The sequence below is a fragment of the Trachurus trachurus genome (assembly GCF_905171665.1).
Source record: "Trachurus trachurus genome assembly, chromosome: 17".
NCBI lineage: Eukaryota > Metazoa > Chordata > Actinopteri > Carangiformes > Carangidae > Trachurus > Trachurus trachurus.
The window spans coordinates 19,019,946-19,039,516 of NC_139900.1; the positions used below are offsets into that span (position 1 = coordinate 19,019,946).

At 42.7% G+C, this 19,571-nt stretch overlaps 1 protein-coding gene across 1 annotated transcript; it reads left to right on the forward strand.

The window, feature by feature from the left end:
• Positions 1-11,961: 11,961 nt before the first annotated feature.
• dusp12 (dual specificity phosphatase 12) lies at positions 11,962-17,667 on the forward strand. The gene is made up of 8 exons (XM_083990790.1): positions 11,962-12,140; positions 13,310-13,576; positions 13,979-14,092; positions 14,813-14,931; positions 15,462-15,549; positions 15,746-15,837; positions 17,140-17,219; positions 17,382-17,667. Exons 2-8 carry the CDS (start codon positions 13,314-13,316, stop codon positions 17,523-17,525), a joined length of 900 nt encoding a protein of 299 aa, XP_083846916.1. The 5' UTR covers positions 11,962-12,140; positions 13,310-13,313; the 3' UTR covers positions 17,526-17,667.
• Positions 17,668-19,571: the final 1,904 nt, after the last annotated feature.

The following is a 19,571-nucleotide window of genomic DNA, read 5'->3' on the forward strand; positions in this document are numbered from 1 at the left end:
GAACCAGGAAGGCTCCAGCAGGTTTGAGGAAAAAATGAGGAATGAGGAAAAAAACAGGTGTGCAGATGTGTGAAATGAAAATGACACTGAATATTTTACAAAACAGGTAACTATTCAATGGGTTTTCCTTTATCCTTGATAATAATCATATATTTACAACATGTTACTATTTATTGTGGTTGTAATAGCAGTGCCAGTGTTTGTAATGTAGTGGTATTACAGTCATGTGTATCTTCTTTTGTTGTAATAATAATAAACTTTATTTATAGAGCACTTTTCATACATAAAAAATGTAGCACAAAGTGCTTTACATGTTTAAAAGCCGCCCCCACCCCACCCGACCCCAGCCCATAAAAACCCCACACATATGCACACCCACACGCACAAGCACATACAAATGCACGCACACACACACGATTGTAGTAGATTGTGATAGGGTGGTAGGAGTCAAAGTTGAGATGAAACAATTAGTCAATGTATCAATTATTCTATTGCTGAAAAATTAATCCATCACGTTAAAAATATTATTTAAAGGGATAGTTCAACATTTTGCCAAATTGGCCCATTGCCATAATCCCTATAGTCATAGCAGTAGGTCCGTTACCTTTAATTGTCGGTGCGAGCTATTTTTAGAACGGCGGAGCAGAGCCGTGAGCTGCTCAGAGCTACGCTACGGAGGCTCATGGGATTTCTTGGTTTCCCTCATCAAACTCATCAAAGACACAATCCAACAACTTCAAAACGCTCTGGTGGACAAGTTGTGACCTGCACATTCACCACGCTATGAGATAATAACGGAACGTTACGAGAGAGTTCGAGTTGTTTTCGAGGTAAATGCAGAGACTGCTTGCCGAAAAATTGCACCCAACGGGTACGTGCATCAGTGGGTTTGCATGAATTTACCTCTAAAACAACTCTGTCTCGTAACGTTCCGTTATTATCTCATAGTGTGGTGAATGTGCAGGTCACAACTTGTCCACCAGAGCGTTTTGGAGTTGTTGGATTGTGTGAGTTTGATGAGGGAAACCAAGAAATCCCATTAGCCTCCATAGCGTAGCTCTGAGCAGCTTGCGGCTCTGCTCCGCCGTTCTAAAAACAGCTTGCACCGACAATTAAAGGTAATGAACCTACTCTACTAAACTATAGGGATTATGGCAATGGGCCAATTTGCCAAAATGTGGAACTATCCCTTTAATCCACTGCTTTCTTTTAGATTAGATAAGATTTAAATTGTTATCATTAAATAAACAATCCAATGTTATCATATAAAATCTGAGGATCCTGTAGCTGCATCTTCTCAGATGTGAGTTTCTGGTGACTCTTCAGCTCAGGTGACAGTGGCCTGAGAGTCTTTGTGTTTGTTGGTTGTAAAGATGAGACATTTAATCAGGTTGTGTCAGGTTTAAGGAACATGTGATTGTTCAAACTGTTTTAAACGTCACATTGTTGACGTGTTACAGTGATATTCGTACCTTGATGATGTTGGTTTTGGCGTTCCTGTTGCAGCTCCAGCGGGTGAAGGCGGTGTCGATGGGGGAGGGGATACCCAGGGCCTCTGTGATGCTCTGTGGTTGGCCAGCTTCACGACTGACAGGGTCCACTGACCAGAACAACTCACCTGACACGCACAGGCACAGAACACACCACATTAGCATAGATCACATAGGATACAAACATGCTTACATTTGAAGGAACAAGACAACACACCTTTACTGAACCATGTAGGGGCAAAAAAAACCTGTGTATTCCCTCCTACTGAAATACAACAATCACACACACAAACACACAGAAACCTGAACATATTCATCTTCATCCATACATACACATATTCTGACCTTTGAATATCAGGATGGTGCCGTTGCCGCGAGCTGTCAGTCCGTTGATGGGAGAGTCGCTGCACAATCCAATTTCAATAACGAGTCCTACACACAAACACACAAGGTTGTTGGGATTTGTTCCAGACCCACTAAGAACAGATCACATCAGCGTGTAACATCTATAATAGACATCATGGTTTGAAACTTAAATATCTACAGACTGATGTAGGTCAAACTGAAACACACAACCCAACAGAGCTAAGTTCCTGACCTGCACCTGGTCCCTGAGGGCCTCCGTTCCCCATCAAGGGCCCCAAGCCTTGGGCCAGGTCCTGCAACCTGGAACCTGTTGGGCCTGCCGACGAAACAGAAGATCAACTTTTTTTTTTTTTTTTTTTTTTTTAATGAATCTAGGAGATTGTTCACAATGAGTTCTGACAAACAAAATCTTTAAAACAAACAAATATTCTATTCAAATTGAGATGCTTTACCTTGACTGGACCCATATGGAGCGGCTCCCTGAGGTGACAGCACCAGGGGGCTGTTCACTCTACCACCAGCAGCTCCAGGACCAAAGGGGTTCACTGGAGCACCGTTGCCCTGCCATGGGCCACTGTAGCTGGGCAGAGCGTATGCAGGCCCCGGGGAGTCTGGAGATCCAGGGATGACCAGAGGCAGCAGCCCAGCAGAGCCGTCACCTACAGGAGGTCACCATGACATTCATCAGCAAAGTAAGATGTTTATAATCCACACCGATTATCTTCCATCCATCCATCCATTTTCATCCGCTTATCCGGAGTCGGGTCGCGGGGGCAGCAGTCGGAGCAGGGATCCCCAGACTTCCCTCTCCCCGGACACTTCCTCCAGCTCTTCCGGGGGGACCCCAAGGCGTTCCCAGGCCAGCCGAGTGACGTAGTCACTCCAGCGTGTCCTGGGTCTTCCTCGGGGCCTCCTCCCGGTGGGACATGCCCGGAACACCTCACGAGGGAGGCGTCCAGGGGGCATCCTACAGGTGCCCGAGCCACCTCAGCTGGCTCCTCTCGATGTGGAGGAGCAGAGGCTCTACTCCGAGCTCCTCCCGGGTGACGGAGCTCCTCACCCTATCTCTAAGGGAGCGCCCCACCACCCTGCGGAGGAAACTCATTTCGGCCGCTTGTATCCGGGATCCCGTTCTTTCGGTCATGACCCAGAGTTCATGACCATAGGTGAGGGTGGGAACGTAGATCGACCGGTAAATCGAGAGCTTTGACTTTCGGCTCAGCTCCTTCTTCACCACGACGGACCGATACAATGACCGCATTACTGCGGCCGCCGCACCGATCCGCCTGTCGATCTCGCGCTCCATTTTCCCCCCACTCGTGAACAAGACCCCAAGATACTTAAACTCCTCCACCTGAGGCAGGAACTCTCCCTCGACCTGGAGGGTGCAAGCCACCTTTTTCCGGTCGAGAACCATGGCCTCGGACTTAGAGGTGCTGATTCTCATCCCAGCTGCTTCACACTCGGCTGCAAACCGCCCCAGTGCATGCTGAAGGTCCTGGCTCGAGGGAGCCAACAAGACCACATCATCTGCAAAAAGCAGAGATGAAATCAAGTGGCTCCCGAACCGTACCCCCTCCGGCCCTTGGCTGCACCTAGAAATTCTGTCCATAAAAATAATGAACAGAACCGGTGACAAAGGGCAGCCCTGCCGGAGTCCAACACGCACCGGGAACAGGTCTGACTTACTGCCGGCAATGCGAACCAAGCTCCTGCTCCGGTCATACAGGGACCGTACGGCCCTCAGCAGAGGGCCTCCTACCCCATACTCTCGGAGCACCTCCCACAGGATGCCACGTGGGACACGGTCGAAAGCGTTCTCCAAGTCCACAAAACACATGTGGACTGGTTGGGCAAACTCCCATGCACCCTCGAGCACCCTGCGGAGGGTGTAGAGCTGGTCCAGTGTTCCACGGCCAGGACGAAAACCGCATTGTTCCTCCTGAATCCGAGGTTCGACTATCGGCCGATTATCTTGTGAGTGGGAAAACAAAATCTAATAATGGAATATTCCAAACCATATTGTAGAGGGTGGGTTGGTGCAGCAGGAGGGGCGGGGCCAGAGGAGCCGGCAGTCCATGGGTTCAGGGGCCCCAATGGACCAGGACACTGACCCCTGGGGAACTGAGGGCAGGGACCTCTCGCTAAGGAGAGTCATATGAATGCAAATCACCAGAATAATTAATATAATAATTTAGATTTGGTTTTCCCCATCAAGAATGAAATGTGATATTGTACTGCATTTAATGTAACTATAGGTGATCAAGAGAAAAGATGTTACACTATGATCTAAGAGCAGATCAAAACACTTGTTTAGATGTCATTATTTGAAGTATAAATATATAACACTTCACACACTGATGTGGGTCCAAATGTGACCAGGCAACTTTTCTTACCTGCTCCTGGTCCACCATAGCCTCCGGGAGCCACCACAGTGGACTGGGCTACGTCCTGCAGGGTGCTGCCTCTGGATCTGGAACCTCCCACATCTGTTAAAGGAGACATATTATGCCCTGTTTCCACAAATTAAAATAGTTCCCAGGTGTCTTAAAGACATGTCTGTGACATGCTTCGGTCAAAAAACCCCAAGGATCAAACATCACAGCCCTTTTTTCATCTGTTCATAACAGCCCTGTTCAGAACGGCTGCTTTCAGTGCCTGTCTCTTTAAATGCAAATGAACGGGACTGCTCACCCTGCCCTGCCCCCTCTACTGGTACCAGTACTCACATACTGGTATTATGCATAGTCGAAAACTAATGACATCATTGGATGACACCCGAGAGAACAGCTGGTAAAACCAACCTCGGGAGCCTGCACATTACAGATTTTTTTGTCAGTTGTCACATTTTGAGGGCCAGAAGGCAAGACAAACACCCAAATATATGTTAAAAAGCCTTCAAAAACTGATATCTCCCATAATATGTCCCCTTTTGCTTAAGAAGGTGATACTCAAATCTAATTCCCAAAATGTCAGTCTACACCTTTAAGTTGTACAAACTGGATTTCACTCTGGGCTTATTTGACTAAATAAAACCTGTTGGTTAGTACAGTTCACTCTTTAAAAGTTTGATTTATACAAACTATCGAAAACATATTGTTGGGCCCTGTGGGTCTGGGTAGTTGTCCACTCAGTGATGCTGTCTCTGGTCGGCGTATTAGGATAGACGGAGAGGGAGTGTAGTCAAAGCTTTATGCATAGCAAAGGTCTTGATATTTTGGATGCAAAGCAATTTCTACCTGAAACTGGGAGCTGTTCCTCGCTCTCACTGTTGGACTTCTTCTTGCCCTTCTTGGATTTTTTATTAGCTGAGGAAGAGGAGAAAATGAGACCACACCTGCTGTCAGCATCTATATGATGTTCACACAGGACTGTAAAAGTCTGCACAAGGCTGCACTGGTTGACTTTCTTTTTTTCTTTTTACTGTTTTCAGAGAAAAGTAATAGATCAGATCATCTTAGCAGCAGTGGATGGAAGTTGAGCTGCTGGTTAGTTGTTGGTGGTGAGATCTAACCTGCAGCAGGAGCAGCAGCAGCTCTCAGGGGCTGGAGAGTCCCAGGCTGAGAGGCAGACACACTGGCATCTGTGGACAGAGACACAGTGGGAAGTGAGAACTGCTTTCTGAATCTCACTCGTCTCCTCCTCAGGTTCAGATTTGTTGCTAAGCGACAGTTGGGGCACTGCTGTGGTCGGTCCTTACCGCAGTACAGCTGATAGTCAGGACAGCAGGTGCCGTGGCGGATGCACTGAGGGTCACACTCACACAGCTGACCACGTCTGAACTGCTCGCCGCAGCGACCCTGACAGGACTGAGCTGAGAGCAGGACATGTGTCGGTTTCGATTCAAAAAGCTATAAAATATATGAAACATGCTGAGATCTGTGTGTGTCTCACCGGTGGTGCAGGCGGCCTGAAAGTCTGGGCAGCACTCATTGTGCTGCAGGCAGCCAAAGTCACATTTACACAGTTGACTTCTGGTGAAAGACTCCCCACAGCGAGCCACACAGCTGCCTGGAGAGAGAAGCTCAGTGAGACTTTCACTTCACGTGATATGGCATCATAACCTTATTGCACAATGACAACAAAAGGAAGCCCAGATGTAACATATGTCAGGGTCCTCAGCCTGAGCCTGGACACATTCCAGCTGTTCTCTTCTATTCTCTGACATTGGCTGGAAGATTTTGCACCAAAACTGGTCCAGTTGTGGAAGTAGCATGACAATCATACTGTATATGGTATACAGAGCCTAGGAATGTAGTATAAAATAACAAGTAATAATAAAATTAAGATGGCAAAACAAGATTAGTTACAAAGGCAAGGTGCAGTATCTGCAAAGAGTACTGTACTCCCTACATTCTATAATTCCATTTGAGTAAAACCAAGCCAAAGTGCAGTATCTGCACCAAAACTTTGTACTTTGCCTTTGTAGGGCAGTACAGATCTATGTTCAAATCTGATGCAAATCTTGATTGAAACAAAATAATCTCCTAAGGATAAAATAGGAGACAGAGATGGAAACAAAAAATGGCCAAGAAACTATAGTAAAGTACATTGTACACTCCACCAACTCCGTCTACAACAGCTGGACAGAGGACATATCATAGCCATCCATTAAGAGACTTCTTGTTTCTGATAAATCAACAGGGCTTCCATGGGGTCTTAACAGGCAGAAAAAAGTCTTAAATTCATTGAAGTATTGTGTTCAAGTCTTGAATATTTTTAGACAGGTCTCAATAAAATTCTCCTGCAACACTTCATTGTGCTTTATTGAATGTATTTTCAACTACAAACAAGGCCAACGCACAACTTACATATTGCAGCCAATTTACTTTGCAAGTAATTTTGTGACTCACTCTGCATTTAATTTGTACGTCTTTTGTTTGTCATGATATACTGTAGGTCTTAAATTCATCCATACTGGTCTTAAAAAGGCCTTAAAAAGTCGTAAATTTGAGTTGATCTGACCTTATCTGACCACAAGACAGTGTGCGGGAGTTCATTCTGAAACACTTAACAACTAGAATGACGTGGATGAATGAGAACCTTCACTGAGCTGGGAATCAAACCATGAGCAGAGAGAGCAGAGGTCATCAGAAGAAAGGAAGGAAAACAGTGGACAGACCATAGCAGGTGTGTTCCCAGATAATACTGAGGTCATACATGTTAATGGTCATACATACAGCCACTGGAACTGCATTACAAGGTGATCAAACACAAAGTGCTGTAGATGTAGAGGGTTGGTGCCTACCTGGTCCAGCGGCGGCAGCAGAGGTCACAGCCAGGCCGAGCAGCAGGAGCCACACGGACGTTTTCATCATCATCATTTTCACCCAACACTTAGAGTCAACAGAGCCTGATCTGTAACTAACAACTGTAACACACAGAGAGAGAGTGAGAGAATGAGAGAGAGACACGGTGGTACAAAGCGATGGACAGAGAGGGAGAGAGCCAGTTGTTACCTTCTCAGTGTGTCACCTCAACTCTTCTTCTCAGTCTGTCCCTCCGTTGGTCTTTTATAGGAGAGACAGGACGCTTTTGATTAGCAGTGCACACACAAACACACACTCACACTACACCCAGACACTAATTAAAAACTGCCAGGACATATTTAACCTTCCTACACAGGCAATAAATGAACTCCTACACACAGTAACCTTTCAAGAGCAGAGAGGGAGGCATTACAATAGACTGCAGCTACTTGTTTGTGTTCTTGTGCACAAAGAGCTGCAGCAAAATCCTTTATTATTATTATTATTTTTTTTTTATATTTTACATTTTAAATGATCAATATCTTAATCTTAAACTCTACTTGTTAGTCTTGTTTTGTTTTTCAGCACTGTTGTGGTCTGTGTCGTCCCCCACATATGACATCATTCCTGCTTCTTGCCCCCTGACGACAGATTTGCTACCAGACGACTTGGAGCTCGATTCAGACAAAAATTGATGTCATGTGGTTCCGGCACTTTCCCAGTGGTGTTTCGGTTGTTCGGCTCAGAGCCTGCGGGTCATAAAAAGTGTGGGTGAGTGTCACAGGGAGAAGATGAAGGACATAAATCAGACGGTCGCTCGCTGCAGTTTGATGTGGACAGACCACATCACTTCAGATCCATCAAGCTGCTCTCAGCATTAAGACGAGCCTGAAACTGAGTGAGTCAAAGTGACAGAACATTTTAAATACCATATATTCATATAGATAGTAACCATGACAACCACAACCACATAATCCTTCCAGTGTACAATGTCCTTAATGTTGACTTTCACTCTTTCTCTGGAGCTTTCAACAACATCTCATGGTTTACATCAGCAGATAGAGTTCACTCATGGAGATGAAGTAAATGGAAAAACCTGTGTTTATGTGACTGAAGAACCATAATCATGTTGAAATGACAACTGAAGAATCATCTGCTGATGTAGAACCTTAGATGTTGTTGAAAGCCCTGGAAAAAAGTGAGTAAGAGCCCCTTGAGGTCAATATGAGGTCAATATACAGAAGAAGAAACTCACCAAAGTCCAGAGTGCAACTTCATGCTCAACTTCCCCTTTTCCTCTATTATAATATGCAGAAGAAATCCCATTAGCCTCCTTAGAGTTGCACCGACAATAAAAGGTAACAAACCTAATCCTAAAACTATTGGGATTATGGCAATAGGCCAAATTGCCAAAATGTTGAACTGTCCCTTTAAGGTTGAAAAACTAGATAGTGCTGCTTTAAAGGCAGAGGGGGGCTCCACCTGGGACGGCAGGTGTTGTCCTCTGGAGGTGTCGTTGGCCTATCATTGAAACACCAATGAAGGAGGAGCCCACCTGATGACCCCGATGACACCTACACACCAATCACCCACCACCTTTACACCCGTTTTCATTCACACATAAAACATTACAGATACTTTGCATATAGTTTATAGTTATATACTTATATATGGCATAAGGTCATGTCATGTTGCAATTATAGTTATAGGGGAGAAAGGTGATGATAATTCTAGGGGCCCAGCGACCAGTAGGTTCTACAAAAAACCCCAGTAGTCTAATCTTTGAATGACTGAATTATTCTGCATAAGACCCTGACTAATACTCATAGTAATGCTGCATTAGCATCAAAACAAAGTAGGCTAAATAAAAGATGATAATACGTACATAGTCTAAGAAAAAAAAAAGTGGAAAAGTCAGGGGGCAGGGGCCCACTTTAGTATTCTTTCAGGGGCCCCAGAATTCCTAGCAACAGCCCTGTGAAGGTGATGTGAGAAATGCACATATCGCTTATGTTACATACAAAATTATAAAAAGTAAAAACATAAACAGCAGTAATAATATAATATATAACAATAATTATGGTAATAATAACAAGAGCAAAAAACCAAAAGGTTCTGTTCACAGGCTCTGGGCTCTGGGCTCTGGCACAGGGATCACTACCACAGAACAAACACAACACGCCCACTCTGTTCCCATCTACCTGCTGCTCTTCACTGTGTGTGTGTGTGTGTGTGAGTGAGTGTGCCGCTCCTTCATTTCATTTCTCACAGTGTGTGATGGCAGCACTAATGAAGCCTGAGGCAGTGGTGTGGTCATCATGAATCATTGTGATTGGTCAGATGGTCAGATTAAAGCAGCTTGTAAAACTTAATGAGCACCCCACATTGTGACCATGTACAGACAGTGGGACGCACCCTGGCAGGCACTTCAGATCACCACACACACACACACACACACACACACACACACACACACACACACACACACACACACACACACACACACACACACACACACAGTTAGTAGGTGTTGAGAGGCAGGAGGCCAGACAGACATAATGAAAGATGTATTTAAAGAGCCTAGCAAACAGAACAAAACCAGAGATTCATTCTACAACAACTTTTAACAGCCACTTCAGTCCTTTATTATATGAAGTCACACACTTCACACTCACCGAGCTGACAAGATTCTGGTTGATGTGTGTTTATTTGATGCAGTCCAGCTCATGCTTTCCTCAGCTCTGGCTCTGATGGGCCCAGTGTCTGCCTGCTCTACCTCATCCTGCTGGTATCTCCCTCTCACTCACTCATGGTTTCAGCTTTAATGCTAAGGCCTGTTTTCTGTTGTTTACTCCCTGGAGTTAGCTAATGCAACCTCAGCTTCACTTCCGACTCACCCTGGAACATGTTTAAATATTGGTTTTTTTTAAATAATTTATTTTATTTTGCCTTGATTTCATAGAGATTTCCACTGGTTATCATACTCTACATATTGTGTTGTGTTATATCAAAGTGTTGGCTTTACTTTTAAAAGTCTATAATACTCGTATTTTCTGTTTTGTTGAGGGAGGTAAAAAAAAATCAATCTTTGAAATAGTATGAGCCACGTCTCAATAAAACTCCATCAAACTAGATCTTCAACTTCCATTTTCGACTGTATGTAATAAACCTAATGCAGCTTCGGGAAGAGCTAAAACCCTTTTATCAGAACATCTGAAGCTTCTGACTCAGAGGGCTGAACGCTGGGATTAACATGATGCAGTTTAACAGCTGTTTTAAAGGAACCACCACCTTTGACTTCTGAATCAGTTTTCATCAGATATTATATAACAGTGTGGTTTTGGTACCTCCTTCAGATATCCTTCAGATAGCTACATGTAGGAAAGAGAGTTTTTGTCAGAACCTGCCACATTTCATAAAACATAAAACTACATCAACAAGGTCTTGGTCTTGTCTCGGTGTCGGTCAAGCTGGACTCTGGATTTTTTCTCAAGACCAGCCAAGACCACAGACCACAGCTGCAGTGACATCTTTTTTTTCTTTCTTTCTTTCTTTCTTTTTTTTTTTTTTTTTTACCGCAAATGTCTCCCTGTCATGGCTCACTTTGGTTTATGTGATGTAATTCAATAACTTCAAGATAATTAAAATTGTTCTATAACAGTATGCTTGTGTAACCATCTGAAAAACTTATCAGAGTCAACAGTGGGAGGAGACTTCAGCAGGTTCTGTGCTGTGTTCTTCTGTTCAATCCAAAGTTTGTTTACATTAAATAGATTTTATATAAATCTTGGTCTTAGTATGCTCTAGTCTTGGTCTTGACTCGGTCTCAGGTTAGGTGGTCTTGATTACAACACTAGTTAAATCACAACCTAGGTCATATTTAAACTCATAAAATTCAATTTGAATCAGATTACAGGACAGCTTTGTGTAAGTTGCTACCCCAAGGAATGAGATAGCAGTGGTAATAAAGGAGCATTTCTATCTGTTGGTTTGGATCAGTGGAAGTCTCTAAAGGGAACCTGACGGAAGGAGCTCAAATTGTTGATGTAGTGGATGGGATGAGATCAGGAGAGACCCTAACTGCAACATCATAGTTCTATCTCCTACCTCTTTATATGTTGTTTTTATTTTGTTACAAAGAGTGAACACTTATTCTTGTGGACAGTTAGCCTATCCAGTTTCAGGACCTTACAGTGGCAAAAGTTTGGGCACCCCTGGCCTGGTCTGTTGATGTGAACAGTTCAGCAAGTGGAAGATCAAATGATCTCTGAAAGGCATGAAGTTACAGATGACATATTCCCTTTACATTTGAAACAATAGGCTATATATCTTTTACATTTTCAAAATGACCAAAAAGTAAAAGGTTAGTAGCCTACATCGTAGCCCCCCCAACTATCACAGTGTGTAAATAGTAAACAGCTTGTCTGATACCTTGGTCAAAGTTATCTGAGAGCTCAAGTCTCCTGGGTTTCCCATTCTTTTGCAGGCTGCTTCGTTTCCCTTTTTAACTCTAAACTGTAGAAAACCAAAATAATAATACTCTGATATATGAAATGTTGTAAACTATTGTTTCATGTTTAACTTTATGTCTTTTGGAGGTCATTTCATCGTCCACTTGCTGAACTGTTCACATTAACATACATTTTGACCAGGGGTACCCAGACCTCTGCATACACTGCATAGATAGACTACTGTTCAGTCTGCTGTTCACACTCCAGTGCAGCAGGCGGCGCTAAAGCTCGTGCTTGTTAACTGTCTTACAGAAGAAGGATGCGGGAACTTATTTTGACAGGACCATCGGTTTCCGGCCGGACAGATTTAAAGACGGAACCAAACATCAACCTCAACACGTTTACCTCCTCTCATCTCGCTTCTATTAACTTTCTTCTTTTCTTTCTTTCCTTCTTTTTTCTTTTTTTGAAATCGCACTGAGTTTTCCCTATTTCAGTTGGTAGGCTACATGTTCGTAATTAAGCGGAGAGAGCGGGTTTCACTGGTAGACTTTCACAACTGACAGGCTCAGATAAGCTAACAGGTGAGTGAGATGCACAGAGAACCATGTGAAGTGAGTTTCCACAGGAGTCGGATCAAGTTGTGCTAACACAGTTATTACTCATGTGAAAAAAAAACACATGTATTGTTGGTGTGAAAGCTTCAGAGGTTATGAGGTGACGAGAAGAAACAGACTGAAATAAAACAAGGGAAAGAAGTCAAACTAAATGCAACATCTTTCAGAAATGTAACAAAAAACCTTATCTGTGTTTTCAAAGTGTTCATAATAACTCTTAAAATATTCTTGCTGTGTTGTTCAGGAATAAATATGAACATGTTTTCTTTGCATTATTGTAAGGTCTGAAAAGACTTGATATTTTTTGTTATTTAGACCAGGGGTTCTCAACTAGTCTCACTCTGGGCTCCACATTTTCCCATGGTCATTAAGTTGCGACCCACTTTTATAGAATTCAAACCAAGATTATTTTTTTGAAGCCTTTAAAAACTCATTTTGCTCTTTATTGAGCAAAGTGCATTTCAGAGCACATGAATGAAACTGAGGAGGACCATGACAACTGCATGTACGGAAGTGAATTAAAAAAATATCAAACTGCACAAAATGGAGACCAACAAAATGATATATTTGACTTCTAATGCATCTCTGCATTCAGAGCATATTCACAAAAGTGAATTAATATAAAATTGCACAAAATAAAGACCCACAAAACAAAACAAGATTCACTGCATTCAGAGAAAATAATAAGACACTGAGGAGGACCATTACAACTGCATGTGTTCACGTGACGCATGCCTTTCAATATACTGTAAGTTATTTTTCAAAATAAAAGACATGTCCAACATCAGATGTGTATTAAATATAATTTACTTTTTTGACCAGCTGTCCGCGACCCATCCAGAAGGGGTCCGCGACCCACTTTTTGGTCCCGACCCACCAGTTGAGAACCACTGATTTAGACTAGTTTAGTCATTTTCAGCCAATAAAAGCTCTAAATGACAATATTTTTATGTCAATTTAGGGAGAAATGTTGTCGGTAGTTGTTAGAATAAAACAAAAATGTTTTTCTATAAATAGTAAAACCAGATAAACTGATCATTTTTGGAGTGGTCTCTTAATTTTTTCCAGAGCTGTATATATAAAATAAAAACTAAACTAATTAAACTTTAAACGTGTGTTTGTGTGTGTGTGTGTAGAGTCATGCACCTGGTGGAGCCAGGCCTCTACATCGGCACTGCAGCTGATCTGAACGACAGACAGGCGCTGGAAGACGCAGCCGTCACTCACGTCCTGTCTGTGGACTCGGCCGACCCCGCCCATCTGCTTCCTGCTTCCTGCAGCTTTCACAGGAAGTGGATCAATGTTTTGGACGAGGCGACCTCCGACCTCTTGAGTCACATGGACGACTGCGCCCTGTTCATCCAGGAGGCTGTGGACGCAGGCCGGGCCGCCATCGTCCACTGGTAAGGCTCAGAGGTCAGAGGGATGCTGCTGTCTCTTCTCTCATCTCACTGTGTTGACCGCCCTTTCTTCTCTTCTTTCCTCCCCTTCTTTTCTCTTCCTTTCCTTCTCTTCTCTTCTCTCCTTTTCTTTCCTTCTCTCCTCTCCTCTCCTCCTCTTCTCTTCTCTTCTCTTCTCTTCTCTTCTCTTCTCTTCTCTTCTCTTCTCTTCTCTTCTCTTCTCTTCTCTTGAGAAGACTCTCCTCTCCTCTCCATTCTTCTTTCTTCTTAATTCAGATTTCTCTCCTCTTTCCTTTTTGCCCCATTTTCTCCTTCTAAACTTCTTCTGCACAGTCACTTGCATAACAAAGCATAACTTTGTGTGTTTGTGCATTTTGTTTGTCTATGTGTGTGTGTGTGTGTCAGCCAGGCCGGTCGGAGTCGCAGTGCCACCATTGTCACTGCTTTTCTAATGAAGAAACACCAGCTGAGCTTCACTGAGGCTTACCACAGACTGAAGAGTGTCAAACAGGATGTACAGTAAGTGTGTGTGTACAGTAAGTGTGTGTGTGTGTGTGTGTGTGTGTGCGCGCCTACACACTCTCTTGTTGTTAATTCAAAACTGACCGTTAGATTCAGAATTTTAAAGCTGTTTGCATCATTGCCTCATTTCCACTGTCACCATTTGTTCTCAATCGATGAAGACGCTTCCTTTAACCAGTCAGTTTGTTTAAACCAACACTGTCTGTGCTACAGGACAGGTGACATACAGTAGATGAGACTGAAGAACAATTTCACTGAGTGTTAAGCTGAGGACAAAACATCCACCAGTTTACATAAGTACAGTCACTGCAGCTGTAAAGTCCTGGATGTTTCAGTGAGGCTCCGACTCATTCAGAAGTTATTATTGTTACATAAACTGTTAATAGAACTCACAATAAATAATGTTAAGTGTAATGATGCTAATGAATGAAGCTCTATGGGATTGGTCACTTTATATCAAATTATGTGTCTCTGCATTAAGTATTTTCACTTCACTGTAACTTGGATCACTTTGGGAAATTGTGTGTCCTCATGGTCAAAGACGTGTTTGAGGAGACACGTTCTGACTGCAAACTCTTTGTTTCAAAAGATAAGGAAGTGTTGCCAGAAGCGATCCTCTACATGTGTGTTGTTAGAGTGGGCCAACATGTGATCGTTATAAAGTGCAGAACCGATCACTAAGAGCAGTGTGTGTGTGTGTGTGTGTGTGTGTTTCAGGGTCAACAGTGGTTTTGAGGAGCAGCTGCATCTGTATGAGACCATGAAGTGTGAAGTGGACACGTCCAGTCCTCTGTACAAACAGTACAGACTGACCAAGCTCACTGAGAAGTTCCCTGGTACACACACACACACACACACACACACACACACACACACACACACACACACACACACACACACACACACTACTAAGCTAATTTAACCCTCAACCTTAAAGGGACATTGTGTAACTTCTCCTGTTATCTATTCACGAAAATCGATTATTTTGTTCACAAGTATGTTTTTCATTAATCAGTAATCCCCGCCATCAACAAACTGAAGTGTTCCTTTCAGCTCTGAATTTGCCGTTCATATCATTCATATCTACATGGAGCGGGTAAGCTCGGTGCTGGCTGCCATGTGGTGTCGCCATGTTTTTACGTGCAGCTGCTGTCGTCTGTCTGCCGTCTGCCCAATTTCACGTGAATGCAGGATGAAAAATACGATTGAGTTGCTTGCGATATACAACCGCAACGCTAGATGGGAGTAATTCCTACACAATGTACCGTTAACTATTACAGTTTTGGGCATCAGTATTATTGATTTCAAACGTGTTATCTTCCAACTGTGTGTGTGTCTGTCCCTGTGTGTGTGTGTGTGTGTGCAGAGCTGCAGCAGGTTCCCAGGGAGCTGTTTGCTGTTGACCCCGCCCACTCCAGCTCCTCTGAAGTATCGTATCGCTGCAGGAAGTGCAGGTGACCGAGTGGAGGAGGATTTAGTTAAGATGCTGCATTCATGTGACATAGGAAAAGTCAAAAACCTTTGATGAAAAAGTTTTAGTGTCTTGTTGCCCTTTTTCTTCCTGACTCTTGATGCCGTCATTCAACATGTTGGCAGATACACCTCCCGACTCCTTATCTCCACATCTCCACATCTCCACTTTCTCTACAGACGAACTCTGTTCCGTAGCTCCAGTCTTCTGAGTCACCCAGTGGGAGAGGGAGCATCAGCCTTTGGTTACAAGAAGTCCAGTAACATGACTGGTAAGAAAACAGAGACACCAGTATACACCAGTATACAGTACACCACACCTGACTCCATAACTACACAAAGGACCAATAACATGTCCTCAGAGCATTTCTTCTAGGTTAATTTGTGTATGTTACAATCCAAACATGATAATGCATAATATACTCTTGGAAACCACTTATAGCAGTGTTTTTCAATCTTGGGGTTGGGACCCTACGTGGGGTCACCTGGAATTCAAATGGAGTTGCCTGAAATGTCTAGTAATTGATATAAAAAAAAAATGTACGGTACTGATAAAAATATTTTTTCAACTAATTATTATTCTTTTTAAAATCATGATTCAAAACACCAACTGTATTCTATACTTTCACTTTCTTGAATATACAGTAAACCGAGTTCAAATAAAATGCAGCTGGCGCATCTTGATTGACGGCCATGATGTCAAAATGGGGTCACGAGCCCAGAAAGGTTGAGAACCACTGACTTATAGTGATGATGGATGTAGTAATCAACCGCTTATATGGATCAAAAGGCTTGGGACAGAATCATTTCTATACAAATGCTGTTTAAATGATTCATTTATAGTAATCAAGAAATCTGCTTATAGTGTTTATTTTTGGTCATTTTATGAATGACAGGCTGCAGCTGGGTTTCCAATTTGCACTATAGATATACAGTAGGCCTACTGTTTTTTACTAAACTGCACAACAACGTTAAAGGCAATTGCCTATTTATAATTTTAACCACAGTACATTACTGTGCTGTATTGATACAGTATTTGAGTTATGTCTGCGCACTGCGCAGTAATTAAACTTGTGCGGTGCCTCTCAAAAAGCATTTGAAACGACTGTACCATGTTTGAAACATAAAATTAAATTCAGTAAATGCTGAAAATGTCAGTTTGGTTACATGTTTCTCATTGAAAAACTATACAAATGATATTTAGATGATTTTCTGCATAAAAAATGAAGTGAAATAATAAATCGGAAACTTGTGTATTTTGCATTTTTGTTCTTGTATTTTAACTGTGATAAATTTCTGCATTGTATTTTAAAATGTACTTGTAAAAGCGCGTTATAAAAAAAATGTATTATTATAATAGTAGCGCTCACATTGACTCTGGACCCATGTGATCACTATAAGCGGTTTCCACTGTACTAATTAACAGGAGATGTTTAAGACAATGCATGAAGTAAAAAATGAATTAAAGTTTAGTTTAATGAAAGTGATTCTGACCGTCAGTGTTGTAGTTGTAGGTTTTCAGAGGAATGATCCCAAACACTGAAGCTGAAGTGTGTCATGATGTTGTTGTCTAGGAGACCTCCAGTGCACATCGTACTTCATTGAGCCAGTGCAGTGGATGGAACAGTCGTTACTTGGTGTGATGGATGGACAGGTAATGAACACACACACACACACTGCTATAGCACACTGTTATAGCACACACTGCTATAGCACACACTGATGTGATTATGTGCACTCACAGTTTGCACCTCCTTCCTCTCTCCTCCTGTGGTTGTGTGTGTGTGTGTGTGTGTGTGTGTGTGTGTGTGTGTAGCTGCTGTGTCCTAAGTGCAGCTCTAAGCTGGGCTCATTCAACTGGTGTGGGGATCAGTGTTCATGTGGCCGCTGGGTCGCTCCGGCCTTCCAGCTGCACCGCAACAGGTTGGACGAGATCCGACAGCTCAACATACGGAAATAAACCTAAAAAAGAATATCATACACACACATACATATGCAGTCATGCAGTCTCTGCAGACAAACACAGTCAAACATTTTACATGTAACAGTGGAGCAACGTAAAAAAAATGATTTCCTGCAATCAGAACTGTTTATCATGGAACTAAGACTTTGCACTGTTGCATTTCACACATACTGTAAATAAAAACATGTGTAAATATTAAAAGACAAATTTGCATCGATTTGTTTCTTAGTAAATTAATTAGTAAAGTAAATTAGTCTGCAGTGTTACTTTTCTGTTGAGTTATTAGAGGGTCATTCCTGTTTAATTGGTCAGTACTATACATATAGTGTATTCATATAGGATGTATGATATACATGGATCAGGCATAACAATATGACCACCTGGGCAACAAACTGCGCTGCACTGTGTATTCTGTGTATTCCACACGGGCCAGCCTTCTCTCTCCCCATGTGTATCAATGAGCCTGTGGCCGCTTCACCACTGTTCCTTCCTTGGACCAACTGTTGATAGATCCTGACCACAGCCCACAAGAGCTGCAGCTGCAGCACATGAGACCCAGTCGTCCTTGGAGAACTGGATCAGATCATTAACCTGAACATTTTTCCTGCTTCTAACATCAACTTAGAGGACAACATGTTCACCTGCTGCCGGATATATCCCACCACTAACAGGTGCCATGATGGAGTGTTATTCCGTGTAATTTACTTCACCTGTCGGTGGGCACAATGTTATGTCTGATTGGTGTATACCAGGAGTCTCCCAACTTTTTAAAGAGATAGTTCAACATTTTGGCAAACTGGCCCATTGCCATAATCCCTATAGTCATAGCAGTAGGTTTGTTATCTTTAATTGTCGGTGCAAGCTGTTTTTAGATCAGTGAAGCAGAGAAGTGAGCTACTCCGCTACAGAAGCTAATGGAATTTCTTGGTTTCCCTCATCAAACTCATCAAATACACAATCCAACAACTCCAAAATGCTCTCGTTGTGACCTGCACATTCGCCACACTATGATATAATAATGGAACGTTACGAGATAGAGTTGTTTTCGAGACTAACACAGAGACTGCTTGCTGAAAAACTGTCCCTGAAGGCAACGTGCATCAGTGGTTTGGAGTTGTTGGATTGTGTGTTTGATGAGGGAAACCAAGGAATCCCATGAGCCTCCGTAGTGTTGCTCTGAGCAGTTTGCGGCTCTGCTCCACCAATCTAAAAATTGCTTGCACCAACAATTAAAGGTATAACAAACCTACTCATAAAACAATAGGGATTATGACATTTTGTCAAAATGTTGAAATATCTCTTTAACTACTAAAATCAAATGAATGTCCAAACCAAATCAGATGAGTAAAATCAGACAGGCATGAAATCACCCCTGCAGATACTTGTATTGATACTCAATCACTTACCCTGCTAACATGTTTGGTAATAACTCCTGTGCTCCACAAGGTGGCAGCTCCAATGAAAACATCCACTCACACATCTAAAGCCACTGTGGAAAAGAGGCTGTTCTGACTTTTCCCATAGATCAATACTTCCTGTTGAAAACTGACATAACAAAAGAGCTGTTGGATGAAAGATTTGGAGCTCATATAAACAGTGACTCAGATAAAAACATCTTTCACAAAGGAATGGAGTTTATTGATATTGTCACTGGCCTATGGATTTGTCATCATCCTGGACCGGTTTCTGTGGTTCTGGAAAATGTGATTTAGGGCCCGGGGTAATTATAATTACATACATAAACCTACTGTCGGTTAAATGAATCATGACTCAGTCGTAATCCTACATAAACCATCAGATATCATGATCAACGACCACACGGGCCCTCAGGGACCGCTATTGATGATAGTGAGGCTGCTCTGTCACAGTGTGGGACTGTACTCAGCTGCTCCGTCCCAACAGATGCTGGAAAACTGGAGCACACACTGGAAATCTGACACAGAGGGGGGGGGCATCACGAGCGAAAAGAGAGCGTTATGTAAAAGAGGTGGAAAAAGGGGTTTAAATAAGGTGAAGTGAAAATGTGTGAAGACAAGAAAAGGC

Bases quoted from the DNA above. Each gene is read 5' to 3' on its own strand.
- dusp12 (XM_083990790.1), top strand. From the start codon at position 13,314: ATGCACCTGGTGGAGCCAGGCCTCTACATCGGCACTGCAGCTGATCTG. The intron at 13,577-13,978 runs GTAAGGCTCAGA...TGTGTGTGTCAG, and splicing joins CGGGCCGCCATCGTCCACTG to CCAGGCCGGTCGGAGTCGCA. The intron at 15,838-17,139 runs GTAAGAAAACAG...GTTGTTGTCTAG, and splicing joins GAAGTCCAGTAACATGACTG to GAGACCTCCAGTGCACATCG.